The following is a 22727-nucleotide window of genomic DNA, read 5'->3' on the forward strand; positions in this document are numbered from 1 at the left end:
GATGTCAAACCGGTAAAATAAATAGTAGAAGTGGTGCTGTGTTTGAGGATTTTATTTCGAATTTTGATTAATTTTCCATATAATTGGTAAATAAAATAATCATTTTACTAAAGATAAAACTATTGCCTACAATGTTTTATAAGCTGCGAATTTCTCCTTTTATCAAAAACATACAATTAGTAAGTTCTAGTGCTGTCTATTGAAATCTTAATTTTTTGAAGTTAAAATATCTCCATTATAGTTATTTAAAATAGTTTAAGTAAGATTTTGCTTGAATTATAACAGGCGAACTACGTGACCAAACCTCCCAAACCAGAGATACCAAAAAATCCGTTGGCCTCAGTGTATTCTGCTTCATCGCAAAAGGAAAATGGGATTGTTTACGACAAAAAGCCCTTCAAAATGGTCTTGGAAGCTGGCAAAACATACCACTGGTGCCTTTGTGGCCGCTCAAAATCACAGCCGCTTTGTGATGGCACACATAAAAGTATATATTTAAAAATAACACAAAGGTTAGTAACTTAGTTATTTTGGAAAATAACTTCCAATCTAACAAGGTAATTTTCATCTGTCATAATTGCTGTTTTGAATTGCCAGGCCCATAAGGTTCACTGTAGAAAAAACAAAGGATTACTGGCTATGCAACTGTAAGCAGACAAAAAACCGGCCCTTCTGTGACGGAGCACACAAGATGAAGGAGATACAGGAGGCCGGCACCGTCAGAGTCTAGGGTGCCCTGAACTTGATTGTTAAGCTATGTTAGAGATAAGATTGTTTAAATAAAGTAGTATTGTTGCATATTTTTTGCATCCATCTTATCTGATCCTCCTTGGTATATAATGTAGATCATACATTAGCAGACTGGCATGAATTGTAGTGAAAGTAATGGGCAACCTTTGCCCGCAAAGCCTGTTTGCATTATCTAAAGATAGGTATAAAAATATATTTACGTATAGTCTTTTCATCAGTTCATCTTAAGTTTTATTAAAGCTTTTTTATTCATACATAGACAGATTCCCTTGTCCTCCATAGGGATGGCATAAGTTAACTATGGTTTGAGGTTGTTGCTAGCCCAACGCCTAAAAAGAAGAATCTAAAGTTTAGTAGATTATCCCTTAGTCACCTTTAACGACATGTATGGAAAATCGAGGGTGTGTTCCGTTTTTTACGTGCCTTGAACCACACGGTACTAATTTCTTTGTCTATTTTTTATTTTTACTATGTCAATGTCACTTCCAATAAAATGTCAAAGTAGAATTATAGTGATGCGATAAGTCCAATTTATAAATTAATAATATTTCGATTCAAAAGATTAAAAATATCGACGGTTGAAAGGCTAATTGTGTCAAGCGACATTTTTTGAGATATTGAGTTATATACATATTTGGAATCAGCGAATTTTTCTCCATCGTTTGGGCTCACTCTCATATTTTTCTGAGCATTTTTTTGGCGCTTGACACAACCGCAAAAAAGGGTCTCATTTTGGCGGTCATTGATCTAAACGACAAAGATTTGGGTAAATTTGTGGATCTGCCACTTAAACCTTTTTGACTTTTATCATAATTTTTGTGTCAAGGCGTATGGATTACATTGCATCATACTATTTTGAAAATCAGAGGCGATTGCGCCAATTTGCCTTTTCGCTTTTTATAGGATATGGTCGCTTGACCCATTTTGATTTCTAACATAATATTGAAGTACGTCGCTTAGCCGTTTTTGTTTTCCATCGCCCCACACACGCATGTCGTTTGACACATTTTGTTGCACGATGTAGGTAGTTATCGTGTTGTGTGCGCTACCGAGGCATGTTTCGCTCGCGCTCGCGCGCGTCTGCGGCCTCAGTCAAACGCCGGCGGTTAACGAAGTTGTACATACATACATACATAAAATCACGCCTCTTTCCCGGAGGGGTAGGCAGAGACTACCTCTTTCCACTTGTCACGATCTCTGCATACTTCCTTCGCTTCATCCACATTCATAACTCTCTTCATGCATGCTCCTTTATTTTCTATTTCTGTAACTACATCTTCTTTCAAATCACAACATTTCCTTACCACGCTGTTCCTTATCCGGTCGCTCAATTTCACACCCATCACACTCCTTAACGCTCTCATTTCCACTGCATTTATTCTGCTTTCGTGCTTCTTTTGCCATACCCAACTTTCACTCCCATACATTAATGTCGGAACCAACACGCCCCTATGCACAGCCAGTCGAGCCTTTTTGGATAGTTTCTGACTGCTCATAAAGGCATGCAAAGCTCCATTCGCCATGTTCCCCGCGTTCACTCTCCTTTCAATATCACTAACACACTTTCCATCTGATGTAAACTTTGATCCTAGATATACAAACTCTTTCACTTGCTCAACTTTTTCTCCTCCAATCAAAATATTACATGCTGTCATTTCTTTCTACATACATACATACATTAAATCACGCTTCTTTCCCGGAGGGTTAACATTAATAACTCTCTTCATGCATGCTCGGGGGTTTCGGGTACTTTTGACCTGACCCTTTACCTGGACGTCCTTAATTTGATCAAGATATGTTCGTCTAGGTCTTCCCACTCTGACCTTTCCCTCCACACTCTCCTTGTATATCTGCTTAGTCAACCTGTTTTCATTCATCCTCTCCACATGACCGAACCATCTCAACATACCCTTTTCTATTCCTGTCAATACTTCTTTTTTCACATCACAACATTCCCTTATCACGCTGTTCCTTATCCGGTCACTCAATTTCACACCCATCATACTCCTTAACGCTCTCATTTCCACTGCATTTATTCTGCTTTCGTGCTTCTTTTGCCATACCTAACTTTCACTCCCAAACATTAATGTCGGGACCAACACGCCCCTATGCACAGCCAGCCGAGCCTTTTTAAACGGTTTTATTTAGCTCACCCCGTTTGTTTTATTCTTGGGTCAAATTTAGTAATTCAAATTTCACCCTCTTCCTGTCAACCGATTAATCTGAAATTTTGTATACACTTTGAATTTTGGTGACAATATAATTATGTTTATTCATTATCATTATAAATTCAAGATGGCCGCCGTTACAAAATGGCGGATAATTTAGGTTTCATTAATCCCATCAATATGGGTATCAAATGAAAGGGCTCAACAAGCAGAATACAATATACTATAAAAAATTGAAATCCAAGATGGCGGCCTCTACAAAATGGCGGATAACTTAGGTTTTATCAATCCCATCAACATGGGTATCAAATGAAAGGTCTCAACAAGTAGAATACAATTTACTATTCAAAATTAAAATCTAAGCAGTGGGATAAAATGTAGCCTATGTTACTCCTGAAGGTTAAGTCTATCCCTGTGCCAAATTTCATTCAAATCGGTCCAGTAGTTTTTGAGTTTATTCGTTACAACTAAAAACTAGAAAATAAAAATAGGTAAAAAAACTTTTTAAGTTAAACGGTTTTATGTTAAACATACATTGCAATGTTTAATATAAATGTACTAAAAACCAAAAAATAATAAAATAGATACAGTCGTGGGAATTATAAACATATGCATAGACTAGACTAAAATAAAACCGTGGGGCACGTCAATTGTCTACAATCGTTGATTAAATGTTTGTTTTGTAATGTTACACTATAATTAGGCAGTTGTTCAACCGACAACGATGGACGTGTGATAAGTAGGGCTAGAATGTGGAAACAAGTTAGCAAGCTCGATTAAGCGAGTTTTAGGGTTTCATAATGTTGAGCGAGTAGTACTTTTATCATAAGTTTTGTCGATTAAAGACAAACTACGAGCAGTGAAACGATTCCTCGCTAGCCAGCAAAATAGTAAGTAATTTGCGCACCGTCTGCGGGCCAACTGCCTAACGACGAATTAAACGATTCTTCCATCGCACATTAAGTCTATAATTTGTAGACAATTGACGTGCCCCACGGTTTTATTTTAGTCTAGTCTATGCATATGTTTATAATTCCCACGACTGTATCTATTTTATTATTTTTTGGTTTTTAGTACATTTATATTAAACATTGCAATGTATGTTTAACATAAAACCGTTTAACTTAAAAAGTTTTTTTACCTATTTTTGGATAGTTTCTGACTGCTCATAAAGGCATGCAAAGCTTCATTCACTATGTTCGCCGCGTTCACTTTCCTTTTAATATCACTATTACACTTGCCATCTGATGTAAACTTTAATCCTAGATATACAAACTCTTTCACTTGCTCAACTTTTTCTCCTCCAATCAAAATATTACATGCTGTCATTTCTTTCTCCATTTCAAAAACCAGTGTTTTAGTTTTACTTACGTTCCCTCTCATTCCGTTCTCTTTTAAAGCTTCATGCATACAGTTTACCATCTGCTGTAACTCCTCCGCTGATGACGCCAGTATAACCTAATCGTCGGCATAGAGCAGACATTTGACGAGTAACTCATTCATCCTTAATCCACTTTCAGACTCTTTGGTTGAACAGTTCCGATGACGCAACACATCCTTGCGTAACGCCTTTCTCAATCTTAAACCACTCAGTGTGCGCTCCGTTTATCCTGACACAAGCACTCGAATCCTCATATAAGGATTTCTTTTTTGTTTTATTTAAAAATAACCGTTATTTAATTCCTAAAAAAATATTGTATTGATGACAAGAACCTAAAGTCATGATCACCTTTCTATTGGCATGCCGTTTGTTTCAATTGCTCAATTTTCTTTTTGTATTATTTTGTCTTTTAAACTGAAATATCAATTTAGTGTTGAAAATTACATGGCATTTAAATCATTTTCAATTATTTTGTATTACATGGGATGGGCGCTTGAACCATTTTGCTGTCCAGTTATTTGTTCACTTCAAGCATTTGACTCATTTTGCTGTCAAGTTATTTGTTCATTTCAAGCATTTAACTCATTTTGCCTTTCCCTGGAAAAGTGTCATTTTGATGTAAGCGCCATAAAATTACTGAAATATTGCTAAATAGTAACAGAAATAATGGTTTTACGTACTTTTAAACCTTATAAATATACTGTATTAATTTTATCAAAATCGGTCAAGCCATTTTTTTACAGCGAATTTTTTTCCAAAAATTAAAACTTTAAACCGCTTTTTCTCAGCTTTCACAAAATGGCGCTTACCACAATTAGCCTTTCAACCGTCGATATACAATCAGGACATTCTTTATTATCCGTGTGGAATAATTACACTACAGATCACTCCAAAAGCAGGACGCTGATGTTGGCAAATTACTGATTGAAATATGTTGGAAAAAACTCATTTAAAACTACCGCCTTTCTCTTCCCACACTTGTGTTTGAACTGGTTATTCGTAAAGATATTTGAAATGAGAAAGGGATTAAAAATTATCGTAGAGCCTAGAAAGTTTCTGAAATAAGACCTAGCAAAATCGTTTTTTCCCCCATATTCACCTATATTTTAAATCTCAACAAAATCGTCAGAGCTATTATCGAAATCGTGGATACACATTCATTTAGGATAATATTTGTATATATACTATTCTACTATTCGGTCCTATATATAATCGATTGATTGAAAAACTTGTATCATGTGCATGTCTTCCCCATCCCTAGATGACTTGTCATTCTTGTCATAAAATTTTTCAATTCTACAACTCGTCAAATTAGATAAATTCGGCGATTCATTCGGTCAGTTCAACTTTATTTTAATTTTATCTAATTTATTTAACTGATTTTTAATTAAAAAATTTTACTTAACTGCTCCTAAAATTACAGCACAAACAAATTATTACTTTTAGCGTTCGGTCCAAAAGTTAGTCGGTTTCTATCACGCAAACACACCGAGTGGTTATCTAGTGTGGTCGTGGCAGCAGTCGGAGTTAGTCGTTAGGGCTCACAGATCAGGCGACATGGAAGAACAAGTGAAACTCTTCACCCGCGAGGAGCTGAAGGCCCGCAACACCCGCACAGATGCGATCCTCATCATACACAACGGCGTGTACGACGTCACAAAGTTCCTGGAGGAGGTCAGTTGGTATCTCATTATCAGTTCATTAATATTGGTGATAACGTGATTTCTTAATTAAATTGACATTATTAGGGATTGGATGAGTTGTGAAGGGCCAAAAAAGAGACTTAATAACTTTGAATGGATACACTTAAAAGCTGTTGAACAGATTTATCATACCCTACTAAGTACTTCAATCAACAAAGTCATGATTTCTTTTTTTTAAAGCATCCACTAGATGTTGATGTAATTATTAATTAGAAGGTACATACAAAATATCCTAATAAAACTATAATTACACTTACAAGTCATCTCAAAAATCCATTTTTTTATTTTTATATTAAGATTGACAAAGAGATTTTTGGCTCTGTCTACTCTGTAAGGAATAAAGATGTAATTAAATGTATGTGATGTACAGTGAAGGATAAATAAATCTTTGCAATCCTTTGTTATGTGTGATTTGATTGGATGTAGGGCAATTGCTTTCAACTAATTACTGACAATGTAAATATAAGTGCCTTGTTAGTACACTAACCTATTTACATGACAATTATTGACACAAAAACTCAAAAGTTATTGCTTTGTATATAACTGCAGCATTCAAAGTATCCTTCACATCTCCACTCTACATAATATATACAAAATTTTATACCATTTTGTACCATTAGGGATCTGTTCTTGTGTAAAGTAATAAATTGATTCTGCCTAGTATAGTCAACAGCATGTCAACATACACAAATTCTCTGTAAATTCAACTGTTTCCTGTGACATAGAATTCTGTGCTGTGTGTAACTTGATATGTTGACTGTACTTCCAGATGTTATAGTTCTAGTCATGTTCCATTATACTTCACCTTAAAGACATTATGATGTAATTATGTTCGCTGTTGCCCAAATTTTTTTCTGCTGAAAAAAGCGGAACCCATGGATTGCCCCTTTTGGGGGTTGGGGGAAAGATTTATATACCAGTTTTAAAGTTGGACCAGCCAATGCTCTTATGGAAAACATCATGAAGAAACCTGCACATTCAGGCAATTGGATGTGTAACCATAATCAACCAAATACAGGTTAAGTTTACCTGCAAAGGTTGTGGAGGTCAGATGGGAGTCACTTCGTATAGAAACCCCACTCATCAAATCCAGGATATATGGTCAAAGCATACGTTGGTCTCCTCCCCAGAGTAGTGAGGATGTACACACATACCTACATACGGTCACGTCTATACCCCTGGCGGGGTAGACATAGCCAATAGTCTTGAAAAGCCTGAATAACTAATGTTTGGCTATTTGGCTTAATGATAGAATTGAGATTCAAATATTGACAGATTGCTAGCCCATCGCCTAAAAAAGAATTCCAAGTTTGTAAGCCTATCCCTTAGTCACCTTTTATGACATCCATGGGAAAGAGATGGAGTGGTCCTATTCTTTTTTGTGAGGATGTAAACGGGACATAAACCAGAAAGTCGTCATTTAGTGTCGATCGGTTATAGTTAAACGTTGCGCTTGCTCTTAAAATGTTTAGCTCTCGCTGACGGCTCCGCCATCTACAAAAAGCCGCGATTTTAAATTTAATGCGATCTTACAAAAAAGGCGACTAAATAAGTCACCACCCACATGCAGGTTTTTTTGCAAATCCCACGGGAAGTATAGTTTTTATCGGGATAAAAGCTTCCCTGTGTCCTTCTTTATTTAATTCAGTTGATAACCCGTCAAGAGATAACAAACAAACTAACTCACATGAGCAATTTTAATATTAGCTTGGTTGGGATTGAAAATTTCATGGAGATCGCTCTACAGTGGGTTAGCAGTAGAGGTAACAAACTAACTTATTTTTGCATTTATTATATTAGTTGGGATTATGATTGAATATTTGACGTGGCCATAGTCGTTTATCCGCGGCCGTAACAGAATTTAATTAAATTTGTGATACCCATCTCAAATTTGTTGAAATTCTATTACGTGTGATACCCATCACAAATTTAATGAAATTCTGTCATCGGAAACCGGGTCACTGTGCTTCCATACGTTTTGTACTCCTTTTGTCTATTGTAATTAAATTTATCAAGGTAGGTGCTCCAAATCATCGCATGAATAAAGATATACGCGCAACAAGGCCTAATAGCTTAATTTAATGCATAGAATCATAATCGTGTAGTTCCCGGCACCAAAAGACAAAATAATAGGGTAAAAATCTTAAGGTATACTAAGGGATAGGATACCTTGAGATTTTTTTTAGGCGATGGGCTAGCAACCTGTCACTATTTGAATCTCAGTTCTATCATTAAGCCAAACAGCTGAATGTGACCTAGTGGGTATCAATCTTTTCAAAACTGTTAGCTCTGTCTATCCCGCTAGGAGAATAGACGTGATTATATGTATGTGTGTACAAATTATAAACGTGTAGAGTCGAAAATTTCTTGAAATTTTGTAATAGCGAGCTTCTTGGTTAGCGATTGAGGAGTCCAAAAAAAAAGGAGGTTCGAGGCGTTATCAAGGAGCCCCGGGTGGTGTAGAAGAAGCTAGGGAAGACCGCGGCGGCACGACATTACAGTGGGCCAAGTTTCTCTGCAGACGAGTGTACTTCACCTACTATAGAGATGGGAATTAGATGGCGCACCGAGCCGGCATTCTTAAGCGTGCGACCCCATTCCGGAAATGCCAGGAATCCCCGTCTTTATTAAAACTGAGATCGATGAATTATTCAGTCGTCATTTCTATTTGTTGATTCCGTCTCACGAAGTTGATTATTGTTTCAGTCCTTTTGAAATTTTGTATGATTACATATTTTTTACAAAAAGCCACTCCTGTGAACCTAAACCAAAATTGTAACATGGCAAATTGAAATTATTCCCTACATCCATTAATATTGAATCCCATAGACGTAGCTCTCTACTGACGCTACAACTAACAATTATCTCACAAGTTACATTTAACTTTTTTTAACTGTGGAATTATTTTATGTGGTTATATTTCGATGGGTCTCCATTACTTTAACTTATTAAATTAATAACATTGATTAAACTTAAAAAGGTACAGCTGTTAACTTGCGCAATATATTTTAATTTCAGGGCAACAGTCATATTGCCCAAGAAGTTGTCACTGTTGCATCACAAAATAATTAATGTACAGAAATAAAACACATGTATGGAGAGGCGCGGTAAACCAGCTGCTCGCTGGAGCGAGAGTCGATATTGTGACAGGTCGTTGTTGGAAAAAACGGAAAAGACTGACACGATTGAAAATAATTGAAATGCAACGAAAGAACATCTATCGCATACCTACTATACAATACAACACAAATTATCATTATTGCCCATAAAAAAATATATAGTTATGTAGTAGAAACGTATATTATGAATATGTTGAGCAAAGGCGGACTTATCGCTAAGCAATCTCTTCCATATATACTACATACTCGTATATACTATAATTTCATATTTATACTATATACATTACTAACGACCCGCCCCGGCTTCGCACGGGTGCAAAATTATAAATGGTATTATACATAAAAACCTTCCTCTTGAATCACTCTACCTGTTACAAAAAACCGCATCAAAATCCGTTGCGCATTTTTAAAGATTTAAGCATACAGACAAACACGACTAAAATAGCGACTTTGTTTTATACAATGTAGTGATATGTTGGTATAAGCCTTGCAGTGGACGAAAGAAGCTGCAAATGAAAATTAAGAGACATTCTTGATTATGCTTATGTCATATTACGAAGGCTACATTTTTAGGAGTTCTGTGAGCGTTCTAGAACTTTTTGTAATTTTAATAACAATAACAAAAAAAACACAAAAACAATGAGAGGGACATTTTTTGTTGTAACAAGCGTCGTATCTGTATAACGTTGCTACCTTTAGACTTCAGAGATCGCCAACTCCAATAATTAATGGGTTACTTACCTATAGACGTTAGTAGCTCTTGCCTCTGACTTCGTCCACTTTAAATCTATAAATTTAACTTATTTTATTATTCTTCTGTCTTAGCTGTATTAAATGCCATCAAAAAATGTGAACCATGCACGTCACACTGAAGACACCCTTGATTGGTCGTTGACCTTGATGATGTTCCTTAACATACCTACTTCTTTTTGTGCAGCACCCGGGTGGTGAGGAAGTGCTGTTGGAGGTGGCGGGGCAGGACGCCACCGAGCCTTTTGAAGATGTCAGCCATAGTTCAGATGCCAGGTAATTTTACTATTATTTTATAAGTCCCAATCGAATCGGTCTAGACGCCAACCTCTGAATCTTATCGGTGGAGGATATGACACGTAAAGATGAGACAGATTCACAATGACCTTAGAGGGCTACTTAGCTAGCATTGACCATCAATAACTGAGGGCAATGAACTTGTGTTCTAATTTAAGACATATGGTCGACCCCCTTCCTGAATAGAACAGAAGCTGACGTGTGATGTGGCCAAGGAGGATTTTACGCAATACTGGACCAATGTAATGTATTTACTGTGTCAATACATTAGTCTTGTCTGTTTTATAAAGGAAACATTCTGTCGGCGGCTCATTCGACAGATAAACGGTTGTCGAAGTTAAGTTTCAGTTACGTTTTATGCAAAAACGCAAAATTCCACAAGATTTAAACAGGAAACTTATCTTCAAATGTTGGAAATCCGTTCCCACATCTTTATTCAACATTATGTTTGTGAGATTGGTTCGTATCTTTTAATCCAAATGATTGGCCCAAAAGACGCTACTTCATAAAATGATGGTCCTTGGTTCTCAGATCAAATACTGATGATGTGACAATGTTAAGAAACCCAGCGAGAAGGTGCACATAACACTTACAAGGGCAAATCGATTTTTACTCTGAGGATCCGAACTTGATTAATTAATGTGGTTTTTATTAATAGACCAATATGAGGCGCGTGTTGAGTACACTTGTACTCTTTAAAATAACTACATTACAATTTAGAACTATTTGTAACTATTAAATTATGAACGCTGTTATATACACAGCCCTTATAACAGTTTCACAAAACTCAGAGCTCAATGTGATTCGAAAAGATATAATTTAAATTAGACTCTATTGACTGCACATTTACGAGTATATCAAAATCATGTGAAAACCATTGCCACTGCAACTTGCTATTAATTTGTATTTCGAACTAGCTGTCTCCGCGACTTCGTCCGCGTGGAATAGTTATTTTGGGCATCATAGAAGCCCTTAAGGGTGTATAATCCTCTCCGTTTTTTTTTTTCACATTTACATTACTTCTTCGCACCTAAAAGTTGCAGCTTGTCGGCCTGATGTTATATAGCCTCTTCGATAAATGGTCTATTCAACACAAAAAGAATTTTTCAATTCGTACCAGTCGTTCCTGAGATTAGCGCGTTCAAACAAAGAAACAAACTCTTCAGCTTTATAATATTAGTATAGATAGACAATAACAATTATCCCCATTCGCAGGTCGCTGATGAAGAAGTACAAGATCGGCGAGCTGGTGGAGGCGGACCGCAAGCAATCCAAGCCCGCGTACGCCGCCGACTGGAACGACCAGGCGCAGGAGCAGGGCAAGTGCGTACTCGCCTAGTACACCACCACTTGTCACTCGGCCACTGTAGCGAACAAACACGCGCTCACACCACCACAGTGTAGGGTATATAGAATCGAATACTGAATTCGGGACCGGAGGATTTGTTTTTACAAAAATTCTTTTTTTTTACTTCTTATTTTGCGATATTTTGCTATAGATTCTTTTAGTAGAATAGCTTTATTGCTATGTCGTGAGTTAGAAAGGTGTTCACATATCAAATGTAAACATTTGTTCGTATCCTGAGATTTCACCCACGACACCATTAGTTGACTCTATATATCATTCTACTCTGTGGCACGGCCCTCGCACGTTTACGTTCCTATCATTTCAACTTAAGCAGGGTCAAAGGGGTCACAAATACAATATGTTCATGGTGCTATTCTTAGTTTGGTTGCATGATAACATGGGGTTACGACATTTCGGGACGACTATTCATTTTTTCATTGCAAGCTCAAATCTGCAGCTCAAAAGATAAAAACGCTCAATTGTTTTTAGTATCAGAAACTTTAAATTTTGTTTGTTTCGTTCAGATTTTATGAAGAATAAAAAATTTTATAAGTACAATTTAAAAATACTTAACACTTTCTATAACCTTCGGATTTGTGTGAAAATTGTACAATATTTTTAGAAACAGTTACAACTTTTTTCTAAACACATACAAATTTTTAAATTTTCCTAATGTTTATTATATTTAGAGATATATTTATCGGCTCTAGTACCAGTGTGATAACTAGTTAGATGTATTGCATAGCACTGAATGTGCACATGGCTCTGTGTTAGATCAGTAACGTATAGAACACTATAAGTAGTTTTAGCTCGCGCACCGTATTCATGTTACGTCGCTTGGTCTCTGTGATTTTTATGATCTTTAGATTTTTATATTAAATTGTACTAAGTTATTATATTTGTGTACTTAAATTTTCTTTTAGAAAATAAATACGTATATTCCATGTCGCAACATTACGGATCTCAAAAAAAATAAAATGCTTTTTAGAAATTAACGTAAGACCGTGCTGCATTGGTCTCGGTATTATTATTATTATGATTTTATATTTTTCGCCAAATACCTTTAGATAACATTTTATTCCATACCATCAAGTAGATTAGCTATGGTAATAGTGTACTTAAAAAAAAGACAAAACATAATCTTTTATCTTTATGAAAGCGTTTATCCTTCAATGTAAATGTATAATGCATTTTAGTTCACATTTTAGGAATCGTATTTTTGTTAGATTATGGTGCTTAAATATGAAATGTATACAGTGTCTATAAATTACACGTTGTTGTCGTTGCTCAATAAAACTCATTTATGAAAATTGCCTACTCATTTCACTTCCCGCTTTGAACACCTAGTTTTTTTTTCGTCTACACAGATCCATGTGCCATTTGTTTTTATATCCCTGTTACGATTAGCTTAGCGTATTTACTCAGAATATAACTTATTAGACATAAATACTAAAGATATATATGTGAAAGTTTGAAAGGATGTTTGTTGTTCTCTCACGCTAAAACTACTGAACAGATTTTCATGAAACTATTGTAATATAATAGACATGTCTAAGCTATATTAGAGGAACGTGCATGTTAACCTGCCTGCGCAGCATGTCACGCGCGACGCCGTTTTTATCGCGCGGAAAAATAACGCTGTTTATTTATTTATTTACTAGCTGTGCCCGCGACGTCGTCCGCATGGAATAGTTATTTTGGGAATCATTGAAGCCCTTAACGATGAATAATTTTCCCCAATTTTTTTTTCATATTCTCCATTATTTCTTTGCTCATAATAGTTGCAGTGTGATGTTATATAGCCTAAAACCCTCCTTGATAAATGGTCTATTCAACACAAAAATTTCCTGAGGTTAGCGCGTTCAAACAAACAAACTCTTTAGCTTTATAATGCTAGCATAGATTTTGTACACCAACAGTGTTTACATACTACATGTATTTAAACACACTTATTATGACGTAAAGGAAGCTATAAAAATGAATTAACGAGTACAATACAACTGAATGTGGCCTTTCAGTCTTTACGAGATTGTCTACCCCGTAAGGGATAAAGACGTGATTGTATGTATGTATGATATATCTGTACATAGATATCTACGAACGACAGTAACTATCAACACTGGCTGATGGTGTCAGAGCACGTAATATAAAAAATAAGCAGATTTTGAATTATCTCATAAGAGTGAAGCGTGCAAAATTACTAGTAGGTACCTACAATAAATTATGGGAACTATATTTTCTATCACCAAAATTTATATTTGTCATCAAGTTGTATCACCTAATAAATAGATCTATCGCCACGAAATATTTTCGTTCTCAGATAAACAAAAATTGTTCCCAGGTATGAATTATCAAATTAATGTTAATATATGTGTAAAATAAGAGATCTATAACCAATAAAATTATATTGAATTACATGAATATAAACTTCGTTCTTATAATAATAGTTTTGTTACTTAAATAATAGCTCTGTGCTCAGAATGGTAGATCTGTCACCAAATAAATCGATTATCGATCCCTGACTGCGACTCCTTTTTATTTGATATTTTGTCACCAATACAGTAGTAACATTTTATTTCGTTCAGATATTAAATTAAAAGTATTCGTTACCAATTTAATACATCAATTTATAATTTTAATGAAAAAATGATCAAAGGGGCGGAGACAAATTGGCGCGCTTTAAAAATTGACCAATCCGGCCTCAACGATGGGTAGTAGTTAACTATTGACTATTTTAACTTTAATTAAGTGTTTTATCTACTATTCTGCTAGCCATAAGCCAGCTATTTTAAACCAGCGCTGATTGTTCAGTGGTTATTATTTTTAAGAATAAATATTGATTATTTTAACTTTAATTAAGTGTTTTATCTACTATTCTGCTAGCCATAAGCCAGCTATTTTAAACCAGCGCTGATTGTTCAGTGGTAATTATTTTCAACAATAAATATTGATTATTTTAACTTTAATTGTTTTATTTACTACTCTGCTAAAAATTTTATTTAAATATAATTTATACTACCAGTGGAAATTTAGAATCTTGGGAGTCTAGTTAAGTAGCAGAATCTTTTGGTTGAAACGATGATGACAACCCTAATTTTTTATTTGAACTTAATGCAATTTTCTAGTAACATAGTATGATTTATTGGTGATCTCTTTAAATTAGTTTGCTTAAATACTTATTAGGACACACCTATTATAATACATACAAAAACATTTATTTGGTACTAGACCTTATATCTCAGGATTTTAGGTGATTTATTGTGGAACTGATTTTGCATTGTTTGGTGACTACATTTTGGTGACAGATCTACTATGTTGAGGACAAACCCTATTATTTAAGAAACACAAAACTAATTAAATTGGTGATAGCTTAAATGATACCCATAAATTATCTTTATGCTTCTAGTTTGTAAATAGGTGATGTGAAGTGTTCCTATGGCATGAAAATTTCATTTGATTGAAATAACAAAGTGAACCTCGTTTTTCATTATCTTTGCCGTAACGATCGATGAATCTGAATTGATAACAGAGCGAGTGAGTGCAATATTTCTCGCAACATTATAGCTTTAACGGTGACCAGTGTTCCTTTGTGTAGTAAATTTTGCTAATGGTTGCCGGCGACTCTACTTTTTTTAAGTTATTTGAAAATGATGTCCTTTAGTCGCTTTCTCAACGATCCCGTGGAGACATGGTGCTCTCTTGATGTTATGGAAATTATTTCTAGTTTAATATAAGTAGATGAGCTGCGTTATTTGCCGACATACTATTTTTCCAATAAGCTAGTAGTAGTACTAGTATAATAGAACTCAAAATATCATAAACTGTTCCACTAAGATCCTATAGATACAGGCACACTACACTATTACATTTGACCCTCTGATGTGATGTGTGTCGTTTGGTATTGCTATTATTAAAAAAAATATATTCTGAATTTGTGAGGGAGGGCAGCCGAACTATTCTGCAGGTACCAATGTTACCATAGTTAGATACAATTCCTTTTTTTTTCGTTTGACACTGCAGAATGGTTAGATAATCAGTTTCTCAAACATGTATGTTCCACTACAAAATGTTTATCTTCCACAGCTCCTGGACCGCCTGGCTGGCGCCGCTGCTGCTGGGCGTGGCGGCCACCATCCTCTACCGCTACATGTTCGCGTAGTGTCCCCGCAGCCCCCGCGCAGCCCCACGCATAGCCTCAGGAAGAGCAGAGTCCGCCCTCGGGTCAATGACCGGCCCCCGTTGCAAACCGTCTATGAAACGCTACGCTACGTTAAAACTCGTCGTTATTATCTGTTCTTTCTATGATCTGTGGAAAAAACTTGACCAATAAGACGAATCATGTGACGTTTTTGTGGGTCTTATAGTATCTAACACTTCAGTTTGACACACGTCTCATGTCCAATAGAGGTGAAAAACTGACAGAATAATTAAGTATAATTAGGGTGAAAATAGCTGTAATAATGAAGAAAGATTATTTGAAATCAATATTATTATGGTGCCTTTTTAATGTTGAAGTCCGATTGGTCCAAGTTGCGATTTGTTGCAAGTCATTATTTACTTTTAGGCGAGTAGGCGACCAATACTGGAAGAGTTTCTTCAGCTGGTGCATCTTCTCTTACGAGTAGTCTATTTGTTTGGGAGAATTACCGTCACCTTTTTGTTGTTGATTTTGTTTGGTTTTCATCTTAAACAAGAGCTTCGCTCCGTACACACTCATCTTATTATCACAAGATAACCTGACAAACCTACTTTTAACCAAATATTTACGTTGATATATGTGTGGCTTGGGAAGTTTTAGGTAGGTTTGTAGATTATCTTGTTTTGTGACCTAAACATAAGCGAGCGAGCGCCATTTAAGTTGTAATTAAATAAAAGCTCTTCCGGACCGGGACGCGATTGATCCGATCAATCTTCTAAATGAGATGTTAAATTCTTAATCGTGGCCGTGAAGCATTCAAAAGCTGCCCGTTTTTCCTCGGGGGCCGGCGAGAGGCGACTCTGCATGCATTTATTCGCGTTGCGATGTTTGTGAACATTTACAACAGAAGCTATAGCTCATTATAGTAATTATTTTGCATAACAATATATTTACACTGTACGTACTAGTTACCTACCTATATGAATATTTACAAAGCCTATGGCAAATATTTTAAGCATTTCGAGAGTGTGGTTTATATATACTATTCCTGTAATAACTTATATTCTTATTTATTTTGAATGCAAATTTCTGGGACGTGGTTATTTTTATGAGAGGTGAGTGGTGTGTTGTGCATCTATATAAGAATTCTACCTGGAACTTGTTTCCTTGTTTGACATAACAAATTATGATTTGAAGGTTCCCTATTTTGTGAGGGTTTTAAGAAAGTGACAGTCACTTCCACTCTCAGTTCATTCTCACTATTGCTTGTATTTAATTTGAACAGATCATAGTATCTAAGTACGCATTTCTCTAACAAGAACTAAAATTAAAAGACAAAAATAACTGGTATCTTCGGATTATGTAAAAGGTAAAAGTATCCAAAACCTAAAAGGTCCGAAGTAGTGCAGTTTCAAAGCGGGGCTTGTAGTTGTAATACAAGGAATTCTTCAAAGTCGTCACACTGCGGCGCGGCGGCAGAGCAGTTCCAGCACGGGCCCCTGTTACAATTTGACATGTCTAATAGAAATAGAAGGGTTTCTTGTATTACAAGTAAAGTTCAGTATATCTACTCCTGCCATAACCTGTGACCAACGTTAGTTTTGGTATAAGTACAATTTTTTTTACTTGGCTCAAAATAACGTCAAATGTAAATTGAAAGAGCTAATTTCTAATGATGTATGTATAGGTACATGTGTGTAATGTTGTTAGAAATCTTCAGTACCTAAATAGTTTAATTTTGTAAGTCGCCTCCAATCTTGCTTTTCATTTGCAAGTACTTTTTATAGCAAAGTGCGCTACAAAATTTTAAAGTTATTTAGAATATGTTGTAGTTTATTTTTAACGTGTGTGTTATGATGAAAAGTTATTTTGTTAACGCTCATTGTAATACTTAAAAATCTCAAATTATCGCTGTAACTGAAAACAAGATTTCTCATTACTCTGAACATTAAACTCAAGATTTCTATATATTTAAAATAACATGTCGCCTTGTCAAAATTCAATTAATTACTATTCATTATTATAAAATCACGTTTTATTATTCTCGTCTTTTGGCTACGAAGCTTGGTTCCGCCCACAAAAGACAGCAAGTAATTTATGCTTGACTAGAGGACGCCCGCGACTCCGCCCTCGTAAATCGAAAAATTACGGGAAATCCTGTCTTAGTGCACCACATAAAGAACCTAAGCGCCGTTTTCGCGCCAATTTCAAGTCTCTAAACCCAGCGGTTTGGGCTGTGCGTTGATATCAGTGTCATTCACTTTCTTGTTGCATATATTTAGATAGATAATATGCTTGCCCGAAACCAGTCCTTGTCCCAAACCTTTTAAGGAATCAAATTTTTTATCGTTATAGACTTGAAACAGAAGCTAGTAGGTACACCCTGCGCAGTCATGTGGGATTCGACTTCAGAGCGCGTGAGATTGCCTAAGCCTTGAATGTTACAGAAGTAATATTTAGTGAGAATGGGCGCGCGATAAACAATATATATGGTGTTTTCGGTCTAAGGTAGAGGAAATGCTTATTTTGACTCAATAAAGATAATTTATTTCGAATATATGTTATTAACAGACAACATGTATGCAAGTAACAATAGTGTTACGTGGTATTTTATTAGGTGCTGTGTTGGTTATTTCGGTCGTGTTGAAACAAGTCCTGATTTCAGGGTTTGCAGGTAGTTGTGTGCCTTGTCCTTTTGGGTCAACTCAAACTTGGGAAATGTATATGTGATAAAAATACACAAAAATGAACTCTAATGTTGTTGTAATAAAGAATTAGGTTATGACCTAGCAAGCATTCTAATGTTGGTAATCGATTTCACGCTTTATTGCAATAATTATAAAGTTCGTTTTATCTTTATGTTTCAGTAATTTTTTTTTTCTATGTTTGCGCCTGACCCTTCGCTCATTGGCCTCTGCACTTTCTGACTGATACTAATGTACAGTGGGAAATAAATCAAGTGCAAGATATGCCTTTGGACTATGAGTGAATCAGAGTGTTGCCAACACTTGCTGTAATATCCTAAGTGTAATCAGAGTATGAAATAAGATTAATTAATTTTTAATATGGGATGTTTGAATTTTATTCTCAGTCAATATGCTGACTAGCTTTTAAAGTATGCTGTGTCAATTATGGTATTTTATTAATTCCATGTTTTTTGTAATTGCACAAATGGGATTCAGTAAGCCAGTGTACAAATCATTTATTTTATAGACACATGCGCACACACATTCAGTCAAACACATGGAAATTAAATGGTTTAGTATCATATGGGACCGGGATGAAAACCGTTTTCTGTAATTTTATAATAAGACATGTATACTTGTCGGTGTTAGTAAATTTTGATATCTAAAGTTAACTATTGTGCCACCATGAGGCGAGATAAACAGTTTATTTTAAACGCTGCTATTATGACCCAATGAAGGCTTCTAAAACTTATTTTTACAGCGCCCTTTGACCGGCGCCTTTTGTTATTGCCAAACTCCTAAAAAACTCATTAACGATCGTTCATTAGTAAACAATGTAAACTTGTAACTTACCTACTTGATATCTACTGTACGCCGTGAGGCAAGTTTGTATGTGTGTGTGTGTCAAATCACTATCACTTCCTTGACCTCCGCTCAGCTATGAAGGTCAGGGCGCCAATAAACGTGTGAGGAGACACAGTTCATTGTCGTAATAATGGTGCCACAATGTGGCAGATTGGCATGGTCATTACTATAGATATATCATAAAAGATGTGAATAAAACCAATCATTATAAAAATGCAATGATCATCAATTTGTTTACAGCTTCAATTTCAATCAAAACAATGAAGACTGTTAATATGCCAGCGATATTAGGAATTATTATGCTACTAAAAGAATGATAATATTTTCTGAATTCGTTGATTCTCAATTTTATCGCGCGAAAAACTATTGTTGTCCCGTTTTAATTCCCGTTCCCGTCATAATAATAAGCGAAAGAGCCATAGTTTTTCGCGCGACAGAAACGGCGTCGAGCGTGCCAGACTGAGTATATATTGCGATATTCATTTTTTTGCGGTCCACTGTACCTTTTTGGTGCACCATACAATACTGTATTCTCTTCACATGTTCATTTAAGGGAATTTTGTTATATATTTTTTATATAAATGATGACAACATAAATTGTGTTTAATTTATATTCCTTAAGTATTAACTTAAATTATGAAACAGTCTTTAAACATTTGTAGCAGCAACATCAACAGGTTAAAACTATAAATTTTCTTATCTATGGTAATAATTAACTAATTGTAACAGGATACACATAACTCTGCACCTTCGTACCTGTAATACAGTAAAATATTTTTGTTTCAAATATCAAGAAAATTTTATTTATCACACATAGTGTGTTTATAGTAGAATTATTTATCCTTTATCTCAGAAAAGGAAATAAAAGACAACTATAATTCTACAAGTTGAAACAAAATTTTACACTTTAAAAATTTAAATCCCTGTTTTGTAAATCAACTTTCTCACTTAAATAAAGTAAATTTAATGTGGTCAACTCAGTTCGTGATTGGAATTTTTTAATCAATGTTAAAAATACAAATTGAAATTACCCAGGCAACGAGCAGTGTGAACAATAGCACGCGTCACACGAAGCACAGAGATGCTGGCACTTACTGCAGAGCGGCTTTTCACAGTACCCACAAGAAGTCTCCTTGCCGCTACCACAGGCACACTGGATTAATGTGGCTTCGCATGATGTCTGCAAATAGATCAAAAAATGAACGAGAATGATTAAGAAAATAAACTTGTCACATGATGTACAGTCAACAACATATTAAACTGAATTTAACTATATAACTGCATCATGAGTTCCGTGCAGGTAAAATTTACATACATCCTACTACTATTATAAAGGCGAAAGTTTGTATGGATGTTTGTTACTCTTTCACGCAAAAACTACTGAACCGATTACCATGAAATTTGGTATGTAGGTAGCTGAAGACCCAGAATAACACATAGGCTACTTTTTATCCCAGAGTTCCCGCGGGATTGATAGGGTTTCCATGCGGACGAAGTCGCGGGCGGCCTCTAGTACATACATAAAATCACACCTCTTTCCTGGAGGGGTAGGCAGAGACTACCTCTTTCCACTTGCCACGATTTCTGCATACTTCCTTCGCTTCATCCACATTCATAACTCTCTTCATGCAAGCTCGGCGGTTTCGGGTACTTTTGACCTGACCCTTTACCAGGACGTCCTTAATCTGATCAAGATACGTTCGTCTAGGTCTTCCCACTCCCACCTCTCCTTGTATATCTGCTTAGTCAACCTGTTTTCATTCATCCTCTCCACATGACCGAACCATCTCAACATACCCCTTTCTATTCCTGTAACTACATCTTCTTTCACATCACAACATTCCCTTATCACGCTGTTCCTTATCCGGTCACTCAATTTCACACCCATCATACTCCTTAATGCTCTCATTTCCACTGCATTTATTCTGCTTTCGTGCTTCTTTTGCCATACCCAACTTTCACTCCCATACATTAATGTCGGGACCAACACGCTCCTATGCACAGCTTGCTGAGCCTTTTTGGATAGTTTCTGACTGCTCATAAAGGCATGCAAAGCTAAAATTTCACTGTACATAAGGTTGATAAAAATAAGATTTTACATTCTATAGTTCTTGTTGATTTGAATCCAGTGTACCAACTGTCTACATCTAGCCTTATTTAAATCGATAGCTGCTTCATATGTTGTCAGGAGTATGTTTTTCCTGATCCTGAATACTACTTGGTACCTGATATACTTATGCCATAAATCAAGCATTACATTGATGTTGGTTTTCAAGTAAGAAGGAGTATACTTAGCTTGTACTATGTTTAGTTTTATTCATAATATTCTGGGATTGTACTCACAATTGTGCCGCAATGTAAAAGAGTGCCATCCTTCCCTATGAACAGCTGTTTCAAGTTGTCTCTTTTATGCGAAGCGGTTGTATTGGAGTTATCTATAACATTCTGAACAGTACTCTTCTTAGCACCCGTGAAAAGTAACTCTAACGTTTTTTCTGGAAACCGAAGAAGTTGATTACAAGGAAATTACGATATTAGGAAAAAAGGGGATGGAAAGGTTTGATAAGTATCCCACTTGATAAATCTAAGGAAAAATTCTGTAAATAATTACAGTATTTATTACCGTAAACTGATTGCAGTCTAATATTGTTGTTGTTAAACTGCTTCATTCCAACATGAACTTTGCTTTGCGGCACAAAATCTTCAATGAAAGGGTTACTTCTTTTTGTCATTGTGACGATTATATGAAATACGTTATAACAGCTTAATACTAATAAAAAAATATTTACCTACAAATTTAATCAACGAATAAACAAACAAAAGGAGGTAAAAATTACATACTAGTGTTGCCAGATGACAAATATGTATTTTCCCACAGATATTAATATTTTTCCCAAAATTTCCCGGAATTGGAATTTGATATTTAAAGCCAGCTTAAAACCACGAGAAGCGTGAGTTTGGGTTCAATTCACATATTCTTTTCGCCTTCTTCTTGTGTTCTCCGGTATCCGACGGTTTTATGGCGCTAGACAAAGACGCGAAAACAAACGAGAAGATTGTTGGCTCCACACTCTCCTTGTCCTCTCCTCAGTAGCTTGCGACGCGCCGTGCGAAGTAGTTGTGTGGTTTATTCACGTTGATGGCTATGGTGTTTTTTACTATGATTTACGTAATGATTTTGTCAATGAGAGTTATCTTTCTTGAAATACCTTTAAACTTTCGTGTCTATTCCGCAAAGGATATAGACGTGATTTTATGTATGAGTGTCTGAAAATCCACCAGGCTTGCATGCGCATAAATAAGTTCCTTAATGAAAAATATATTGTAGACCTTAAAAAACAAAAAAAATCTGTTGTCTGTAAATTCGGTTTACTGTGTACTTGTTGACGTGACAACTTCTTAAGAAAATATGTACTGATAAACTACATTTACTTTTCACTGATTTGATACTCGACCAAAACATGTAAATGTACTATAGTATAGCAGCTGTCCACGCAGACTCATCGCTCACTCAAATAGAAG

At 35.6% G+C, this 22727-nt stretch overlaps 3 protein-coding genes across 4 annotated transcripts; 2 read left to right on the forward strand and 1 right to left on the reverse strand.

Annotated features, from left to right (window-relative positions):
• Window positions 1-5: 5 nt before the first annotated feature.
• LOC106132927 (CDGSH iron-sulfur domain-containing protein 3, mitochondrial) lies at window positions 6-800 on the forward strand. Its single transcript, XM_013332499.2, has 3 exons — window positions 6-179; window positions 286-512; window positions 598-800. Exons 1-3 carry the CDS (start codon window positions 132-134, stop codon window positions 728-730), a joined length of 408 nt encoding a protein of 135 aa, XP_013187953.1. The 5' UTR covers window positions 6-131; the 3' UTR covers window positions 731-800.
• Window positions 801-5574: 4774 nt separating this feature from the next.
• On the forward strand, window positions 5575-19802 carry LOC106132940 (cytochrome b5). Of its 2 annotated transcripts, none has more exons than XM_013332511.2 (4): window positions 5575-5973; window positions 10059-10147; window positions 11384-11491; window positions 15603-19802. In XM_013332511.2, the coding sequence occupies exons 1-4, from the start codon at window positions 5857-5859 to the stop codon at window positions 15673-15675; spliced, it is 387 nt and encodes a 128-aa protein (XP_013187965.1). In that variant the 5' UTR covers window positions 5575-5856; the 3' UTR covers window positions 15676-19802. The 2 variants fall into 2 exon arrangements, with proteins under 2 accessions (XP_013187965.1, XP_013187964.1); XM_013332510.2 differs by having other exon boundaries at window positions 5576-5973; window positions 15600-19802.
• Window positions 19803-19805: 3 nt separating this feature from the next.
• On the reverse strand, window positions 19806-21988 carry LOC106132939 (apoptosis regulatory protein Siva). Its single transcript, XM_013332509.2, has 4 exons — window positions 21829-21988; window positions 21549-21700; window positions 20237-20385; window positions 19806-19961 (listed from the first exon to the last, which is right to left on the reverse strand). The coding sequence occupies exons 1-4, from the start codon at window positions 21935-21937 to the stop codon at window positions 19922-19924; spliced, it is 450 nt and encodes a 149-aa protein (XP_013187963.1). The 5' UTR covers window positions 21938-21988; the 3' UTR covers window positions 19806-19921.
• Between the last annotated feature and the right edge of the window lie 739 nt (window positions 21989-22727).

This window comes from Amyelois transitella, chromosome 4 (assembly GCF_032362555.1).
Source record: "Amyelois transitella isolate CPQ chromosome 4, ilAmyTran1.1, whole genome shotgun sequence".
Lineage (NCBI taxonomy): Eukaryota > Metazoa > Arthropoda > Insecta > Lepidoptera > Pyralidae > Amyelois > Amyelois transitella.

Bases quoted from the DNA above. Each gene is read 5' to 3' on its own strand.
- LOC106132927 (XM_013332499.2), top strand. From the start codon at position 132: ATGTTTTATAAGCTGCGAATTTCTCCTTTTATCAAAAACATACAATTA. The intron at 180-285 runs GTAAGTTCTAGT...GAATTATAACAG, and splicing joins TTATCAAAAACATACAATTA to GCGAACTACGTGACCAAACC. The intron at 513-597 runs GTTAGTAACTTA...TTGAATTGCCAG, and splicing joins TATTTAAAAATAACACAAAG to GCCCATAAGGTTCACTGTAG.
- LOC106132940 (XM_013332510.2), top strand. From the start codon at position 5,857: ATGGAAGAACAAGTGAAACTCTTCACCCGCGAGGAGCTGAAGGCCCGC. The intron at 5,974-10,058 runs GTCAGTTGGTAT...CTTTTTGTGCAG, and splicing joins TCACAAAGTTCCTGGAGGAG to CACCCGGGTGGTGAGGAAGT. The intron at 11,492-15,599 runs GTGCGTACTCGC...TATCTTCCACAG, and splicing joins CAGGCGCAGGAGCAGGGCAA to CTCCTGGACCGCCTGGCTGG.
- LOC106132939 (XM_013332509.2), bottom strand. From the start codon at position 21,937: ATGACAAAAAGAAGTAACCCTTTCATTGAAGATTTTGTGCCGCAAAGC. The intron at 21,701-21,828 runs GTAATAAATACT...TTCGGTTTCCAG, and splicing joins TAGACTGCAATCAGTTTACG to AAAAAACGTTAGAGTTACTT. The intron at 20,386-21,548 runs GTGAGTACAATC...ATCTATTTGCAG, and splicing joins TTTTACATTGCGGCACAATT to ACATCATGCGAAGCCACATT.